The following is a 19,151-nucleotide window of genomic DNA, read 5'->3' on the forward strand; positions in this document are numbered from 1 at the left end:
ACTTTAATTGGATCCAGACCGTGGTTTGCTCGCTAGTGTTGCTACACAATCATATGCTTTCATTTGGTGAGGTGTTTTTACAGACTGACTGACTGGACAGATCTTCTTTTTCTTGTCTTTTTTTTTTTAAGCTTCCACTGTGTGACAGGGCATTAGGCTCTGATTACTGTCAGGCCACAAACAGCTCCCACTGGCCCACTTCGTCACGATACAGTAGGCCTACATCCCGTCCCATCCCCATAAAAACAATTTATTTCCTTTATTCACTTTAAGTTTGGACCACAAAAAAAGGCAAGGAGATCAGACAGAATGGGAAATTTAATCAAAGCGTGTCAGTCACATGAAGAGGAAACAAGAAGAGTTTATGTTTTCTTTCTTTCTGTTCATGCAGGCATGTGACTCACTGGTTTAAAATAAACAAATATGATTTTGGCCTGACCCGGTGCAGTCTGGTTTTGTTTGGGTTTACTTATCTCTGCCTCTGTCTCCTCCCAATCTAGTCTTGTCCATTTTGGAAGTAGGACAGAGACAGAGGAAGGATATATGGGGGTTGTATCTGGCACCTGTTTTATTTGCTTTCTGTTTTTTTCTCTTTCCCTTCAGCCGGCTGAAGACTGGAGGAGTAACTGGAAACCACAACTCAAAGATGCGAGGTGCAAGATCCAGATGTCAGAGGACGGGAGAAAAAACATAGTGCCAAGAGGAAACGATAAGTTGGATGCGAATGTTGGAGATAAAGAGTTAAAAAAAAAAAAAAAACAACAACAACAGCCAGAGGAGACAGAACAAGAGAAAAGGTCCAAACGGAGATGGAAATGTGCACAGTTACAGAGTAAACTGAGATTTTCTACTGTAAATGACTAAACTGTGAGCTGAGGAAATGGTGCTTTTTGTGGGATCCATGCTAAGAATGAGAAATACAGAGAGAGAGAGCGAGAGAGAGAGAGAGAGAGAGAATGATATATCACCACAGGGCAAAGAAGAAGAAAGGGATGACAGTAGAGAGGGAGAAAAAAGAAAAGTATGGACACACATAAAGACAGACAGATGGAGAACTTTTGGGTTCTGGTGATTTGATCACTTCTCTAACACTAACATCAAAACACACACACACACTTGTCTTAGTCACTTTTGGGGACATTCCATAGACTTACATTCATTTCCTGGAGACTTACCCCAACCCTAACCATAACCACTACTTGCCTGAACCTAACCCTAACCTTAAACACTGGCCCAAAAATTTTACCAATCGTAGACATGACTTTTGTAACCAATTCCACAAGCTGTCCCCAATCAACTGGTATTAAATCTGATTTGTGTCTATGAAAGTGGCTCAAGTCATACTCACACACACACACCGGTACAGACACACCAGGCTGCCATCTAGTATCTTATTTCTGATGATCCTGACTATCCTTCTCTTGACTCTCCCTCACTGCACCTCTTGTTTAGAAAAACATAACCCAAGTATTTCTAATAGTTTGCATCATCTATCACTTCCTCATCCATTTTTTCCTCTTCTCCATCAGTGTTTGTTGTAGTCTCAACCATTTAAAATGGTTTCACTGTTCCTCTTCCTCTTGCACATAGCCTACAGTATGTATGTACACTACATGGCTAAAAGTATATGGACATCCCCATGTATTTTTTGGTTTGGGGCTATTTTTCATGGTTTGAGATACAGTAGACCCCTTTTCCAATTAAGGGAAATGTTATTGCCAGAATACAATAATATTGTAAACAATATTGTGTCAAACTGTGGATACACCCTTTCCTGTTTCAACATGAGAATGCCCCTCTGTACAAAACAAAAGCCCTATAGAAATGTTTTTCTGAGTATGGTGTTGAAGAACTTGACTGGCCTGCACAGAGGCTTGACCTCAACGCTATCCAACACCTTTTGGACAACTTAGATCATTGACTTGCAGCCAGGCCAAAGATCAGTACCTGACGTCACTAATGCTCTTGAGGCTGCATGGGAGCAAATCCCTGCGGCCACATTAAAATATCATTTTGTGAAAAGCCTTCCTAGAAGAGTGGAGCCTGCTCTGCAGTATATTAATACCCATGGATTTGGAATGAAATGTTTTACAATCACATATGGGTGTAATGTTCAAGTGTCCACATACCATATAGAGTGTATTGGTTCCATCTTGCTGAGGTTAGTGGTACCATCTTTTGTTTTCCTCCTCTATTTCTTTCCTCTATATTTCCCCTTAAACATCACCATATGCCTATTACCCTTGGAGCTAAACAATCCACCACATAAGCTAACACACTACCTGTGAGATAAGCCCCCACCCTCTTTATGTATGTGCATGTATGAGCACACGTGTTTGTTCGTTTGAGCTCTTTTTCGGTATTTTCAACCCATTTCCTCTCACGCTTTTTCAAAAACAACAACATAGAAGTCGATTATTTTCCACAGACGATTGCGTGTAAGCTAGAAAATAACTTAAACTGGGAGAAAATAATATTTATAATGCAAAATAGAACTGAGGAAACATGTATTTTCAATTACAGTAATCCAGTGTTTTTTCTTTGCTGCAAGAGCTTTTACTGGAGGAAAATTAGGTTAGCCTTCTGATGCTGGGGGATGAAACAGACAGACCCTGAGCTGTCCGTTTTGGGGTAAATCTTGGAATAAAATGTTAACACCTGGTTGTGTTTCACTGTGGTTGCCATGAGGGGTGAGAATTGCAGGAATACATTAACACCTGGTAGTGTTTCATGGGACATGTCAGTGAGGTATGCACTGTATGTGTCAGTGAGTGTGTGTGAATGAGTCAGAGGGGCACCGGCATTAGAGTAGATTAATGCTGTCAAGGCCAAATAGTGCGTGCAAGTGTGTTTGTGCACATAGTGACCATATATCTGCAGGCCAGTTTGACTTATCAGAACTCCATTCACAGGAAGCACTCACGGAAGGAGGGAAGTTACCAGCCAGATGTGAAGCTTTTAGGCATCCAGGGGGTGAGGAAGGAAGGAATGAAAGAGAGAGAGAAATGTTGGAATGTCGTATTTATGTGTGTGAGACTCACCCACACATCGGGAGCCATCTGTGCTGGAGATGTAGCCTCGTGGACAGGTGCAGACGTAGCTACCAGCGGTGTTGGTGCATTCTCCTCCATCACACACACCAGGAATGGTGCTGCATTCATCGATATCTGAAGCACACACAGTGAAATCATACATACCACAGTTGTTCACATCATAGGGCACATCTGTTGAATACGCCTTACGCTATCTCAGAAAATGATTTTCAACAATCAAAATTTTTGTGTTTGGAAGTTGCAGTTAAACTTTACTGCGCTGGAACAACACTTTCTCCCTGAGGGAACATTCAGCAAACCATATGGACCCCTAGACTACCAAAGTTGAATGACTTCACTTCTGGTGTGTTCTGTCCAGGCTAAAATTCAACTTAGTGAACCGTGACATGTAGATGACAGGAACAATCCGATAACATAAACTGTAAACCTCTTACGTTGGACTCTAGTCCGTAGGGTTCCTTCAAAGGCAACCAATGCTAAAATTGTTCACATCTATTATGATCAGGTTAAATTGCGTTGTTTAACCCTTGGAAATGGTACTCCTCCGGGGATTAATCTCACAGCACAATAACCAATCTAATTACATATAAAACAATCAATAGAGGGTAAACCATTAGAGCTACAGAGTAGGGACAGGTTTGGCCGAAATGCATCTGTAGCCAAAAGCATCAAAAACTATCAAGTGCCAAAAGCTAGTATCAAATGCCTGGTCAGTTTGGTCGTCTTCTTTATATATTCTTTAATCAGATACTGATTTATATCATAATTTAGATTTAGCCAAAGCTCTTGTATTGCTAGTTTTTGTTTAGGCAACAATTAACATTTGAAAAGTTTGGCATCTGTTGTTTTTAAAAAGGTTGTTGTAGATAAAACATGTTTATATTCCTCAATGTAAAGTATAGAAAAAAACATCAGTAGTTCAGTTTTTAAAGAAGTGAAGAAGCCTTCTGAATGAGAAGTGAATCTTTTTCCAGATGCTTCTGACTCAGCACTTCTAGACTCTGTATCACCTGGATGACTGAGAATCTTTGCAGACATATTGGCACAAGTATCAGAAAATTGGGATGAATTAGATGATTCTGACCTTTAAATAGGCCACGGTTTGACCCAGAAATGTCTACAATCTCTGAGAGTACCTGAGCACAGTGCTTGGCAGGTCCCACCTCAGTGTGGTACTCTTTATGACGGCATTAAGTTGTATTATTCAGTGAGAGGGGGGCCTCATTGCTCCATGATGGGGGAACCCTAAGTGAAGTACCAGAGGGTATTGGGTTTTTATGATGTGTCACGCTTATTTATACGCATACGTAATTACTGCACCACTGCGGGGCATAATTACAGCACAAGTGCAGACGTGGTGCATGCGGTACTGTGTGTGTGCGTGTGCCCTACACACTTAGTTGGAAAAGTGAAGGGTGTGTTAGTGTTTGTCTTTCTAGGAGTAAAGAGCATGTAACTTATATCTGTGTGTACCTTGCTGTGTGGATGTCTGCGTGGATGTGTGTAGCAGCGCCTGCTGTGGGAAGCTCAAGAGGCTGTTCTTCCCCTGCTGACTCCTGTCTGACAGCAGTGGCAGAAGGCCTAGGTGAAGCTGTAAAAACCCAGCCAAATAAACCTTGTGTCAGCAGTGGCCACAGCACACCAGACATTACGCTCCACACAGACACAGCGCTGTGGGACTGACTGTGTGTGCAGAGGGAAATGTGTGTCACCTGGATAAATGTCTACAACCTAGCCGTCAAATCTGCTGTGTGTGTGTATCTGTGTATACACATTTCTGACACTTCTCTTCGATATGTGAAAAACTTTAATAAATGTATGTGTGTAATTTTTACACTGTTTCATCTAATCTAAACTCTGATGTGTGAAACCGTCTGTGTGTGTATTTACACAGGGTGGGAATCTGTGACAGGGAGGGCTGTATGTGTAATGAGAAAGTCTCCCAGATGCTGCAAGTGTTTCTTTGTTCAGCACTAACAGCTGGTTTTGAGCCAGACAACTGTATTTATGGAAGGAAAATGGAAGGAGAAGCAGAAAAAAGCAGAGAAAAGAGGAGGTGGGGGAAAAGGAGAGACTGTGAAGCACAGTCTGAACTTAAATGGTCATAAAACCAGGTGGCTTGTTGTGCCCAAAATGATCAGACACCCATGACATCTTAACTCAACTTTATCTTAACTGCTCCAAAACCTTACTAATTTCACCATGAAATCTCTCTGTGAGGCTGTTTATGCAAAAGCTTGAAGGGCATTTCAATAAAAACCTTCCCAAAGGACCTGTGCTGATTGTTTGTGAGATTTCACAAAACATGGGCTTCCTGCAGATCTGTGACTAAAGCACTAATGCACGCCACAACTGTTCTTTTGTTTTTACAAGTTTTACAAACACTGAACTCTTTCTCTTCTCACTCTGAGTGGGTCAGATGAAGAAACTCCATGATCCTCATTGCTAAATCAATACCAGAGTGGACATTGAATCACATTTAGTGCAAATTATTGAAACTAAAAATGAGCAACAGAGAATCTTTAAGTGTTTTCTTATATAGTAAACTTGTTAAATGCAAGATTTTGTAAGTTAGAAGTGGAGTGGTCCTGTTTGACATCGAATTGTTAGTTCAGTAAAGAAATAAGTTAATTATAATGTGCTTGTATAATTTCAGAGCTGATATATATTGTCTGCTCTGTCCCACATAAAAGAAAAATCTCATGTCTTGTATCACCATAATAATTTATTTTAAACTTTTGACATTTAGACTTTATAAACAGCCAGTTCTGTTTGACTTTGCTGTACTGTCCTTTTTAAGTGATCAACAATTAGTCCATTAATTTACTTTGACAACAAGTTTTACAATAGATTAATTGTTTAAATCATTAATCTATCAAAAAGGCCAATAATTTCTTGGTTCTAGCTTCAAATGTGAGGTTGTGTTGCTTTCTTCTGCTTTCATTGCAGATCATTATCATTAAACATTGTGTATCTTTGAATTTTGGACTAATGATCAGACAAAATGAGCCATCTGAAAATGTCACCTTGGGTTTTGGGAAATTGTGGGGGTCATTTTTCACATTTTACAGATTAAGCAATTAATCAACAATGATAATCATCAGTTGTAGCTCTAGTGCCAGTTTGACTGTGACCACCTCAGCAGAAAAAAAGAAGGCTAACACTGTGTCTAAAGATGCACCAGCAGGCATGTGTGACAGTATATAATTTAAGGTACAAATCTCTCGCCCTGAAATAACCCTCTGGGTGTCTATGAAGCAGCTGTTGTAGCTCTCTCTCTCTGTCTCTCTCTCTCTCTCTCTCTCTCTCTCTCGTCACTCAACACATAATAATCAGTAGGCAGTTCTACTCACTGAAGCAAAGTAATATGATCAGAAAGGTTTGGTGGCCAGGGAATGGAGGTAGAAAGGTTATAGGACCCCGTAAATGACCTGATAGCCTTGTTAATTAAACCTGTGTTATGTGTGTTGCATTTCGTTAAGCTGGCACACATTATTACTGTTTCTGAAGCTCCTTATCCTGAGCTCTTGATGCATTTCTACCTTGTATCAGTGTCGTTAGGGTGTATGTAATATAATTTCTCAGCCCTCTGGGTGTTGTATGTCACCAGCTGGAATTTGGCCAATACATCCACACAACCACACCCAAATTACTGCGAATAGAGCTCAGCATCTCTGGCAGTGCTCATTCTCTCCTTACTGTAAGTCCTGAGCTGTGGTATTCACATAATCCCACAACTGAAACTTGGATTTTAGTGTAGTCATCCTCCCCCTTTCCTCCTTAACTTACTGACACATAAATCTCTTTTTGCGTGCCTCATGGTAATAGCATCTCACGAATCTGAGGGTGGTGACACTCGTTTTTTCAACAAATTTGTACTGTATCTGGTATCTTTTAGACATGCTACAAGTTACTAAATGGAGAATTTAGATGATAATTCATACACTGATACACTACAATAGCCAGGCTAGCCTTGGTCTGGTTCAGTGGAATGGATGTCATCTGGCTGAAACAGTTAAGAGCTTTCTGTAATCCTCCCAAAAGACTAAGAACACATCGGCTTGAGTCCAAGAGGCACAACCCCTGCCTGCCTAACTATCAGACTGTTTAGCCTGGGCATTGTTTAAATTCCACCCAATCAACACACTGTAATGTGAATCCACTCTGCTGTGTGTGTGTGTGTGTGTGGATGTGTGTGTTTATGTGCAGACGACTTTAACTCTGAACATGTCGTCACCTTTTAAACGGCCGTAGAGATTTGTCAACTGATCCCAGAAAACCCACAGTTATCATGAAATGCACGGTTCATGACTGTCTCACCATAAACTCAACACAATGTCATTTAAGATCCACAGAATCTTTACTTGGCAGTATGTTCACATACTCGGGCACATGGACCTAAAGTAAAGTTGATATACTTTGATATACTTTGTATTGTTTCATCAAATGCAGGGATTGGTCGGCTATTTGTAGACAGAAAATTAAGAACATACATCCTCAAAGCCTTTGAGCCTCAAATATGCTCACATTAACTTACTCTTTCATCATAAAATGCATTCTGTGGTGGTTTTTGGTTGCTAATCAGGCTGTGAAATCTTAAAATAAAACTTGAGGGCCATTCATTATTGGCATTTTAGTATTTCATAAACTAAATAATGAATTACTTAATCGAACTGATAATTAATTTGTTGCAGTCATAACATTTGTAAATTATAGGTTGGTCTAGAGAAAATGTATGAAAGTTTCATCTGCATAATAATAAAAATATTCCTTCAATTAAGTTCTCATTTCTCTGTTTAAGCTTATGTTTAAGAGCAGTAGCAATGGATCCAGCAGGAAATCAGTGTGGCAGATCAATTAGGACTTATCTTTATTGACCAAGGTTATGCTTATCTGACAGTCATGTATTTTTATATGACCGTAATGCCACTGGTCCTCATTATGAAAGCTTGAGTTGAGCTTTTCCTTGCATACTCAACTTTTCCGACCCAACTCACCTTCACATTTGTGGCTGGTTTCACTCTGACGGTGGCCAGCGGGACATTTACACTCGTAGGATCCCACAGTGTTGATGCAGTTACCTCCAGCACAAAGACCTGGCACTGCCTGGCACTCATCCACATCTAACAGAAGGAAGGAAAGACACAGATATTTGTCAGAAGAGGCAAGAGCAGATAAGATATTCTAATACTTACTGGTATCTGCAAAGCATTAGTTTGGGAGATTTGGGTAGCATCCTACATTTGTAATACACCAAAAACTCAGACAGACAAAAACACAAGGTTTGTATCAGTTCACTGTTCAAAGCATTTTTAGAGCATGATTCTGGCCTTTCTGTTGCTAAAACACTGTTTTCGTTGTCTTATTCAACTGTTTTGCAAAAAAAATGATGTTTAAATGAGCTGTTTGGCAAAGGCTGTGATGTCAAAGTCTACTCGCAGAAAGACTTACTCCAGCTCTTGTTTGAACAGGAAATGACTTTTTAAATGTACGTTTTCCCAGCATTCAATGTGAGTCACTTTTACCAGTATTGGGGATATGTTAGTGGGTGGGTTTCTGGAGAAATCACTGTTAAGACTACGGGCACCACTGATCCTGTCTGCACTGAGACACCCACACACGCATTCACAATACGGTTTTATATTCACCTCAGCAGCAGTCACTACACAGAATCCAGGCATTGTGAATGTGCAGCTGTGCGTTCCAGAAACCAAAAATGCATGTGCATATGTCATAAATCTACACACTCACACACAGACACACATTAACAACCTGTTTTTAGTCATCTGAATACATTCAGTCTCAGCTCCATTTTAAGACAGGCTGAAAATACGGTCTAGCGTCAAGGAACTCTTTATGCCAAAGGCTGAGAGTGAGAGAATGAAAGCACCAACCGGCCAACATCCTGATGTGGAGCCTGGAGTGCGATCCTTACATTTGGATTCATGGTCATGTGTGCTTTGTACTGCTGCCAGCAAGACGTTGCTCTAGGCTCTCTGGCGATTAGGTGTCTTTGGTTTGTATGTGTGTGTGTGTGTGTGTATGTGTGTGAGAGAGAAAGAGAGCTGAGAGTGAGAGACAGAGAGGGCGAAAGACAGAAACAGAGATTCAGAGAAGAGAAAAAACTACAGACAGGCAGTGAAAAAGAGAGTCAGAGAGGAGATACAGTATGTGAGTCACAGGCAGATGAGTGATTGGCTTACACTGGCATATCTCTAACATATGAGCAGCCTGGCAGCTATGTCCAAAAGAAAGGAAGTTGTGGAGCTAAATAAAAACTAGTTACTGATCCCAGATGTATTACCTTTTTGAATTACACTCATAAATAATGTATACAGACTTGTACAAATAGCTGAGTGGATTACATTATTACTTTATGTTGTGGAAAATTGTGTTACATCCCTATTGATACGATTTATTAACATAATTGCCAGGCATATTTAGCTGTTTTCACTGAACAAAGGTTAAGAATAAATTCACTTTATAAAACATTTTCCAAATAGCAATAAAAGCTCTTTACATGTTGAAAAGGTTACATACATTACATTGAAGTTTTTCTGATATTTTGTCTACCTACACATAATTCAATTTACATTCTTTCCCAGCAGAGAGTACAAAAGTGTCCCAATTATGCACCCAGGAGTACTTGATGAAAAGGTTAACATGATTTTGAACAAGTCTGTGTCTGCACCAGTTATGGTGCAGTCTGAAACTTCACCATAACTAAAGCCACAAAGATTTCTTGCTTGTGTGATTTCATGCCAAAAGGAGAAGCAGCATTGGACTGTGTCACTTGATCTGCACAAACACGACTGTGCCAAACCACCCATTTTAGCACAAATAGGGTTATTTGGTGCAATGAATGGTTGAGCCACTGTTACATATGTGCCTGCACTAACATAGAGCCTCTTCATGTACCCTGTCAACATAATAGTTATAAAATTCAAGGCCACACCTGTCCTTGTGTATATGACCAAGAGACTTGCGCAGACCTTTGAGATTGTGCTGTTAAGTGAAAGCCAACTGAGAATGGAAATATGGATGTAAGCCCACAATGTGTAACTTTCTGTTGTACACGCTTGAGTTTGCTAAAAATCCCCCAAATCCCACAAGAAAATAATGAACTTAATGTCCTCAAAAGTAGCTACGGCTCTGTCTGATACTGTTGAAGTGTAGCCAGGTGCTTTTGAGCATACAATCCCTCAGACAAAAACACAGTCTCCCTCTGTGATGACTTCAGCTAGACATCAACCATCACAATCTGCCCAGGGTGGTGCTGGGTGTGTCCAAAAGAGAGGCGCTGGATGGAGGCAACAAAGTGCCTGGCTAGGCTCATTTAACAGGGGACATGACCTCCACATGTGTCATATATTGATGCAGCCTTATTGCTTAGTCTGGTCAGGGCCATAGGTTATTAGAGAGGCATGCGGAGAGAGTCTGGTCTGGTCTGAGGGGGTTCTGGGACACCGGCAGCAAGAATGTTGATGAAAGAGGGTGAATCTCAGTTCATATTTCCCTCATTCTCTTTCTCTCTTATTATGTTTATATCTCGCTTTTTCCAATCTATTTAGCCAGAGTTGGTTGATTCTGTTGTGTCTATACTGTCTATCTGTTAGAGTGTGAACAGCATGAGTGACATTATTAGTAACACTGATGCTTTAAGCATCAGTGAAATCACAGAAAACACTTTCTGAAAACTTTCTGTTTCAATAAGTCATGAAACAATACTTGTACATGTACATTAACATTCTGTTATCATTCTGATATCACTTGGCATTGGTAATAAAAGGATGTACAGTGCGTATTTTGTTAACCCAAAGCTCACAATTTAACATTGAGAAGAACTGATGTTGATAGCTGGGACATGCTGATACTTACTGAGATACTGACATATAAATACACCAAAACTTGTTCACTGTTTATAGTGTTTGCAGATTATACAGGGATATGGAGACGCATGTACACATCTTCTGCTGAGTAAGATCTTAACAGGAAAATACAAGCAAGTATCCGGCTTACTATGTACATGTAAACACCACTCAGTGTTGTTAACTCTAGCTCAAAGATGTTGTGGGCAGGAATTGCAGCTGAGATGATGACGGATAAAGTAAGGGTTACAGTGTTTGTATGGTTGCGAATATGTGTTTGTGTGTGTTATTATTGTACGTGCATCCTCCTGCATCACTGTTAAAAAGAAGATCCACCAGGTGTGTGTACATGCAAGAGATAAAAAGGGGGGGAAAGAGTGAGAGAGAGAGAGAGAGAGAGAGAGAGAGAGAGAGAGAGAGAGAGAGAGAGAGAGAGAGAGAGAGTACTGTATGTGCTCCAATCTGACCTTGGCAGGCTCCAGTGCGGATGTTGGGGATGAAGCCTCGTCTGCAGGGGTGTGGCTGGGCGGGGCACTGCTCGCAGGGGTGGCCCCACGCTCGGCCAATGGTAGCGCAGCAGAGGGTTTTGGTGCAGACGATTCCACTGAGCTGGCCCTGACACATCTGGTTGTTCACCTGCGTGAAACATGGCCCAGTCCTGTAGTCTGTGTAGGGAAAAGCAAAATTCCTTTGTTAGTTACTGACTGCTTTAATATTTGATTGATTAAACGATAAAACAATGATTCATTTCCTTGAACACATCTGGTGCAACATTAAATGAAACCAGATTAAGCATGTAGATGAGGTATGTCTTCTTATTTAACCAAGTGAGTCAGTGATCTTTGGCACAGCATCAGAAGATGATTTTAGAGACATGACTCACTGCACCTTTAAACACTTCCTCAGTTTCAGTTTCACTGCTTTAAGTGTTTAGTCTTTGGATCAACAGTTGACTAACAATGAGGAGCCTTTACAAGTAGCAGGTCTTACCAGAACCAAGACGAACGTTATGAGAGTAGCAGCACAACCTGTCAGTGCACGTGATTTCAAGCATTAGCCTATTAAATCTGCTCGGATTAAACTGCAAAACACATTGTTCCTTTCAGCAGGAATTTAGCAATAGGATTGGAATGACTACTATGCATTTAGTCTCAGTGATAATAAGTTAACCGATGGATTGACGTACTGAAGCACATTCCAGTACTTTAACTGAGAGTTGAACAGTGCTGGTTTCTGTTTCCAAAGATATGACAGTATCACCAGTTAATGGCAGCATGGTCGTCAGTAACAATCACCTCATGACAATCATTGGCTCGAATTTTAATGCATCTGTATGTCATCTTTAGGACAATGCACTTTTGTGTGACTTTGCAAAAACATACAAAGCAATGACAACACTTCCTCACACAACGCATGTTGCTAATAACACAAAAGCAACACAAATGCCTCCTGAAAGTCTGACAGATGTTTTAAACTCTGCCCCTCTCTAACCCTGTCAGATGCAGAGAAACTTGTCCATGCCTTTATCTGCTCAAGACTGAACTACTGCAACGCACTCTTCAAAGGGACCCCTGGCAGGAGCATCCAGAAGCTCCAGAACACTCAGAACAAAGTTGCCAAGATCCTGATGAGAGCGTGAAAACACAAACATAGGACACCAATTCTGTTTTCATTGCACTGGCTCCCTGTCGTCTTCAGGACTGACTACAAAGTCCTGCTACTCACATATAAATCCATCAACAGACAAGCGCCTCCCTACCTACAGGATCTGATCATCCCACAAACTTCCATCCACACCCTCAGATCTGCCAGCAGCTTGCACCTCAGGGCCCCCAGTACTGAGCTCCGCACCATGGGGGGATCGAGCCTTCTGCTCTGCTGCACCACGCTTGTGGAACAGCCTTCCTAACCATCTGAGGGCAGCACAGACCCTAGACTCTTTTAAGAAAGGCTTAAAAGCCTTTCTATTCAGGAAGGCTTTTTCATATTTAGTCTTATTACTATTTTCTTTATGTTGTGTGTTCTGTTATCAATACTGTAGCACTTTGAGTTTCACTATGAATGAAAAGTGTGGTACAAATGAAATGTATTATTATGATCATATCACTTCTTTAAGGAGAGGATGGTAACAACAGTGAGGATAAAGTGAGAAAATACACACACACACACACACACACACAGACACAAACATTCAAACAGATGTCGTAACTTTATGAGAACAAAATGTCCTAGATCACCTGACCTCCTTGCTGCACTGCTGTTTGCCAGTGAAACCGTGGCATAATCTTGTTAATGCACTTCACAAATCAGACACAATGACCTCATGCTGAAACCATTTCAGCAATACGATGTTCGTCCTTTCAATCACATACAGCCTAATGATGGCTTCCCTTCTGGGAGAAACCCTTATTAAGTTCACTACGGTGGCGCCAAAGTTAACATAGCCTTCATTTTAAAAGTAGATTGTTAGATTGTTGCAGTGGAGATGAAAGACAAACTGCATGGTTGACTAGCCAAGGCTGTGACAGTGAGATGTGGAGAAGGAGAAAGGTCTGAAGGACAGAATGAGATGGAAAGATAGGGATCAGTGGTGGTGTCTGGTGGGAGTCCTTCCCTAGACTTATTGCCCTTATTGGTTCCTTGTGCTACATGAAAGGGGATCACAGAGAATGGGGCAAAGAGTAGGAGGCGCAGAAAGAAAGAAAAAGAGAAGAAAGTAGGTCAAACTGAGCATGCAGAGTGCAAGCTGGGGCTCACGCCAGTTCTCCTTCTCATCCATCTGTCTTTATTTCTCTTTGCCCACTTTGGGTCTTCCTGCCTGTCTGTCTTCCACTCTCTCCATGCCTGCTTATCAGCCACCATTTCATCTTCATGTGGCGTGGTTGGCACATGGGAGCTGTCTCCCTATACGCTAAATATGTCTGTTCATGTTCTAAGCTCTAATACAACAAATTACAAGTATACACATCTGTACACAATACAGAAAGCAATCCCTCCATTCTTCTTTAACGAATAAGGAACAACATTTTTCTTATTGTTAGCAAATCCCACAAAAAAGATCAAAACCAACAATGTGTCAGTCTGTCTCTCAATATTTTCCAACTTCACTACTTTGTCTGTAGCCTATTTGTCCTCACAATGTAATTTTAAAAAACAGGTCACAACTAGTTTTAATTTAAAAAAAAAAAAAAAAGCTAAATCATTTCCAAAAATTGCTGGCCACTGTTTTTAGCTAACGTTACTCCAACAGGAGTAAACAGTGCATCTGATGGAGACTATTTTCAGCTGTGGATTAATTCAGAACACATTTGGTGCGCTAGAGGGTATTTAGAGTACCAGGATGGTACAGTACTCTAAATACCTCTAAATACGATGTGAGATTGACTCAAAATAAACAGTGCCCATGTTCATTATAATGAAGAAACAGGTCACCCAGTGCAACGGTGTAGCTTACTGATGTGTTTTTAATACTTTTGGGACAATAATGGAGGTCTATGGCACAGAGTAATAAGCTATGTTAGGCTTTGGCAACACAGGTAACACTTGTTAGTAAGATCAATGCATTATTAGTTTTAGTGTTTTCATAGGATTTGTTAACAAGAAGAAAAATAAAGAATATTTCCAGCCATACCCTTTACACTAGACTATCATACTTATACTACATATACTAGACTATTAGACATTTTTTCTCATATTTCTCGTCTAATTTTGGGACAAGTTGACTGACAAAATTGACTCAAAATGGTGAAAAAAAAGAAAGAAGAAGAGTAACGGAGTAAAAGGAAAAAAAATAAGAAGGAAAACAAAGGGACAAAAAATTCATGGTGTTTCCTGTCTCCAGTCTTGGATTTTAAGAAAAAAACAGTTCAATCTAAGAGGCGACTGGACTCTCCCACGCTCTAATCATCCAGCAACAGCAGCCAAGTGCCGCAGTGTATGCGTGTGCACTTGATTAAATATATATGCATACACATGTTTTCTCAAACACTGCCTCACTCTTCTCTCTCGTACACACGTATATATACAAGAATGCACATACTTGTCTATGTAGATACACATGCCTGAAGGTAAACACAGCATCTGTCTGAGCTACAGCGTCGAGCCAAACAAAAGACTGGAACTTTCTTTAAAAGCAGAAAAATAACAAACAGTGCCTGTTTCCCAATCAGTGTGAGTCAACGTGTGTACTCCATGTGTTCAGGTTTTTGTTTTTCTTGTGCATGAGTTTGATTGTAATGGGGTGGACGGACAAATTTTATGCGTGTAGGTTTCAGTCCAGAGGTGTGTCTGACACGTGTGTCAGAGCACGATGGTATTCACATCTGGATGTGTATGTAAATTCAGAGGACACGTGCGAGCATGGGCACGGGCAGGTTAGACAAGAGAGCGATCCAACATCCTTACTTGGTCCAGCAGACAACATTCGGAAGCAATTTTGTCTAATTAGTGTTCAAATTGCTCAATAGATCAAAAACACTCACCAGATCATCTCCCCTATCCTCTCTCCATTCCAAAGCCACAGTCAGTAACCTCTGTCTCTCATCCAGACATCTCTGGTTTCATTCATAACCTCTACACTATGTGAAATCCAGCATACACAACAATGAATGAAGTTCTTTTCCTCTGATAATGAGAACATGTCCACTTTGTGTTAGACTTAATGTATTCTCCTCATTTGTACAAGTTTACAACGCTTTTATTTTATAAACATCAGTGCCTCTAATAAAAGTTTCCAGGAATCACTGCCAGTTGTAACCCAGCCCAGAGTTTGCTTAAAGCTGCCAATGCACTTGTGACCTTTCACCTAGATCAGTCTACACAGATTAGCCAGCCAGTCACATCAGACAGTGTTAATGGGATCTGACCCTTTCACATATAAATGGTATTTTTGTAGTAAAGCCAACCACATAGGAATCTGATATTGCAGAAAAAAACACGATCAATCATCAAAGCCTATTACTCTTTGCTCTGATGAAAGTTGGATTAAAGGAAGATAAAATACTGTAAAGGCTGAGGTGAGAAAATATTTAATCCTGTCTGGAACGCGGAGCCTTCTGGGAAAACACTTTCCCATCAACCCTGTCCAGCTGTGGAATTGGGAAGATGGGACAGGGGCATTGACCTGAGCGGTAGTAGGAAAAAAGATGGGAAGACAATTTGCACGAGAGAAGAGGAAAAATCCCATTTCAGACTCATTAATAACTGCTGAAGTATTTATAAAACTCCCGGGACAGGAGGTCTGGGAAGATAAGAAACGTGAAATATGAGTTGATTACATGGAAATGAAGCTATTATCATTTATACATACTTTCCTATGACAAGAGGCCAACAAGTCAAATGAATAAAGAGAAGAAATATGTATGTACACCAGCCTCTGTGTGTGCATGTGTGTGTGTAAGCATGTGTTTTCAAACCGGATGTCCTCTCTAGACTTTATACAGCTGGAAGATTTACTCTCAGCCTAAACGTAATGCTGTTACTCACCTGTTCAGTCTCTAATTATCCGCTGTCTGTGTGTGTGTGTGTTTGTGTGTGTGTGTGTGTGTGTGTGTGTGTGTGTGTGTGTGTAGACTGAGCACATGTCTGGTGGGTCTTGTGGAATTTCTGATTGCATCGTGTTGTTTGTGTCAGTGTGTCCCTCTGCTGATGTAGATATAAATAAATGATCAAATGTGTGGGCTTGTTTGTTTACATGTGTACGTGTGCGCGCTTGTGTGTGTGTGTGTGTGTGTGTCTGTATGTGTATTTGGGAGGTTTATCTTCATCATGGCCAACCATAGCAGTCTCTGTTTGTCTTATCAAAGTCATTATCAACAGGCTTGAAATCTCTCTTTTCCTTTAGACCTAATCATTCCTCAAGCAGTCTGCTCCTTTCATTTTTTTCCACACCAAAAGCAGTAACCCAAACGTGACTAAATGTTTAACACAGCACAAACACACATACACACACATGCAGGGGATAACAACTGTGGGAGAATGGCAATGGGAGAGATAAGCCCTCCGCAATCTGCTGAGATCTGAAAGCCTGAAGCCTCTCGCTAACTGCCCTGTGTGAGGGTAACTACACAGAGCACGCATGACTACATAGAAAAACTTGCACAAAATAGTTTAAATAATTAACATCATATAATTTTCTGTATATCTACACTTGTTGAAACTGTGATGTCATATCTTCTGGCATCAAGTCACTCTTCTGTCATTGTCTCTATATCTCTCACCCATTGTACTATAAAATCTTGACAGCTATTTTCGTCTATTTTGGGAAACTTCCCATTACAATACTGTCCAGCACTGGAACAATAATGCAGACTCTATTGGACGCAGACACCGCCAGGCGAAAACACAGTCGGGCGAGTGGGCTTCAGGCTCCATCAACAACTACCACTCATGGGACATGTTACTTACTCAGCGAGGGGGAAGTCTTTGTAGTGCTTTTTTTAACTCCAGCGAGAGTAAATCAGCCCATTTTTCATCAGGGTGAGATCAAAGACGGCCTTCATCACTATCCCGTGAGGCTAGTCAAGTATTGATTTTGAACAAACCAGAGCCTCTAAGTTTGGCTTGGGTACTGCTGAACAATTTCCTCCACTTTTTGTTTATGAGATGGATCATCAAAATTTAGTGCTCCCATGAAAAGCAGACACTAAAAACAGCTTGTGAAATGTGACGTTCCTAATTACACTTAATACATAATACGATGATTTAATTCAGAACATACAATCAACATAGTATGTGAATGAAGCACAGGGCTCATTAGGTTAGCAGAGTCCAGTAAGTGAGACACATTTCCAGACGTGGATTAAAACACAGTGTTGCTGGGTTTTAAAACCCTGCCAGCCAGTTCGTATGACTCGCAGTTGATATTTGCTCCTTTGTGCGTCTTGCAGCAGAAATTTCTGCATATGGAAAACATACATAAGGGGTCTACATTATGAGGTGACGTCCTGCATTAGTAATTTATAGACTTGCTGTACAGCAAATTTAGCAAGGCTCCGACCTGGCTGACTCAATACTAAATTGTCATTGGGAATGTTTTCCACAGAGTGACCTGTGCCTGCCCCTGAGTCCCGCCCATCCACCAGCACAGCCATCCTGTCCAGCCGTGTTCTGTCCACTCTTATCCAGAGTCAATAGAGCAGAAATAGCACAACTTCCTACACTCCCAGCAAAATGCCCTTGACGTCAACGCCTGCTGGGGGGCAAAATTGCTCCTCTGCGTTTGCCGGTTTGTTTGGGCTGGACTGGGCCACAGGCTGGGATCAGGACCGACCACAGAGGCTGTGTAGGCTCACTGAGACAAAATGGACCGAACAGTGCTGGAGCGGAGCCAGCTTAATGAGCCAAAACTCTGTGGACACACATCAGCACCACTTCTTGTTACTGTTCATGCATGTACAATGTTGCATATACAGTGGGTACAAATCAAATTCACATAAAGGTATAGTAGTATAAATGCATGCACATGCGCACACAAACAAGCACTGTCACACATACACGTACAGCTGTTGCACAATGAAAGAGTAATCATGGTGTGGATTGTGGGAAATTTTCCTGACTCTATCTACAGTAATACTAACTCTGACCAAAGTCAGTAAACCTCAGGCACGTGCACACACACTCCAGACACGCTAACACACACAGGGGTTTCCCATGACTCCATCCCACACACCCAGTTCACCCATACTGGTTGACTTTCACTGCCTTCATAATCACAGTTCTTAAGCATTCTTCTCACTGAATCACACAGTAAATCTACTGACTCATGGCCTCACTTACACAAATACTCAAACCACAATACAAAACAGAACTGTAACAGCACCAAAGGTTACGCCAGGGGTGTTCCATCCAAACCCAATATTTGAAAAAAATGTACTGGTCATTTATCAAAATTATTGAATATCTCAGAGGATATTTAGTTTCTAAATGTGAGGATTTTTTGGGGTAGCAGGGTGTTAACAGTTTTTTTTGTCAAACTGAGGGCAAATGTATAAAGTTCCAGAGTGACCATTTCACCAAAGATACAGAAAAGGTAAAGTAAAAACAAGTAAGCATGTAGCTAAAAGTAGCTGAATAAAGAAAATTGAATTGTTGAGGTCCAATTTTCACATCCAACACATGCTGCCTTGGGTCAATTTCACATCTAGTCACTGTTATGAGCATTAGTGAATTGTGCATGTTAATGTGACAAGTTTAGTCTGTCTCCCTCCTCTCTCTGAAAGATATCTGGCAC

The 19,151-nt window shown here is 40.9% G+C and overlaps 1 protein-coding gene across 1 annotated transcript in view; it reads right to left on the minus strand.

Moving 5' to 3' along the window:
- fbn2b (fibrillin 2b) overlaps nt 1-19,151 on the minus strand; it is a 73,856-nt gene that overhangs the window by 25,752 nt on the left and 28,953 nt on the right. The window contains exons 7-9 of the mRNA XM_067596912.1: nt 11,389-11,586; nt 8,051-8,176; nt 3,042-3,167 (exon numbers count right to left, since the gene is read on the minus strand). Of these exons, the coding sequence (XP_067453013.1) occupies nt 3,042-3,167; nt 8,051-8,176; nt 11,389-11,586 (450 nt within the window). The remainder of the gene's footprint in view (nt 1-3,041; nt 3,168-8,050; nt 8,177-11,388; nt 11,587-19,151) is intronic.

This window comes from Thunnus thynnus, chromosome 8, assembly GCF_963924715.1.
Source record: "Thunnus thynnus chromosome 8, fThuThy2.1, whole genome shotgun sequence".
In the NCBI taxonomy this organism is placed as follows: domain Eukaryota; kingdom Metazoa; phylum Chordata; class Actinopteri; order Scombriformes; family Scombridae; genus Thunnus; species Thunnus thynnus.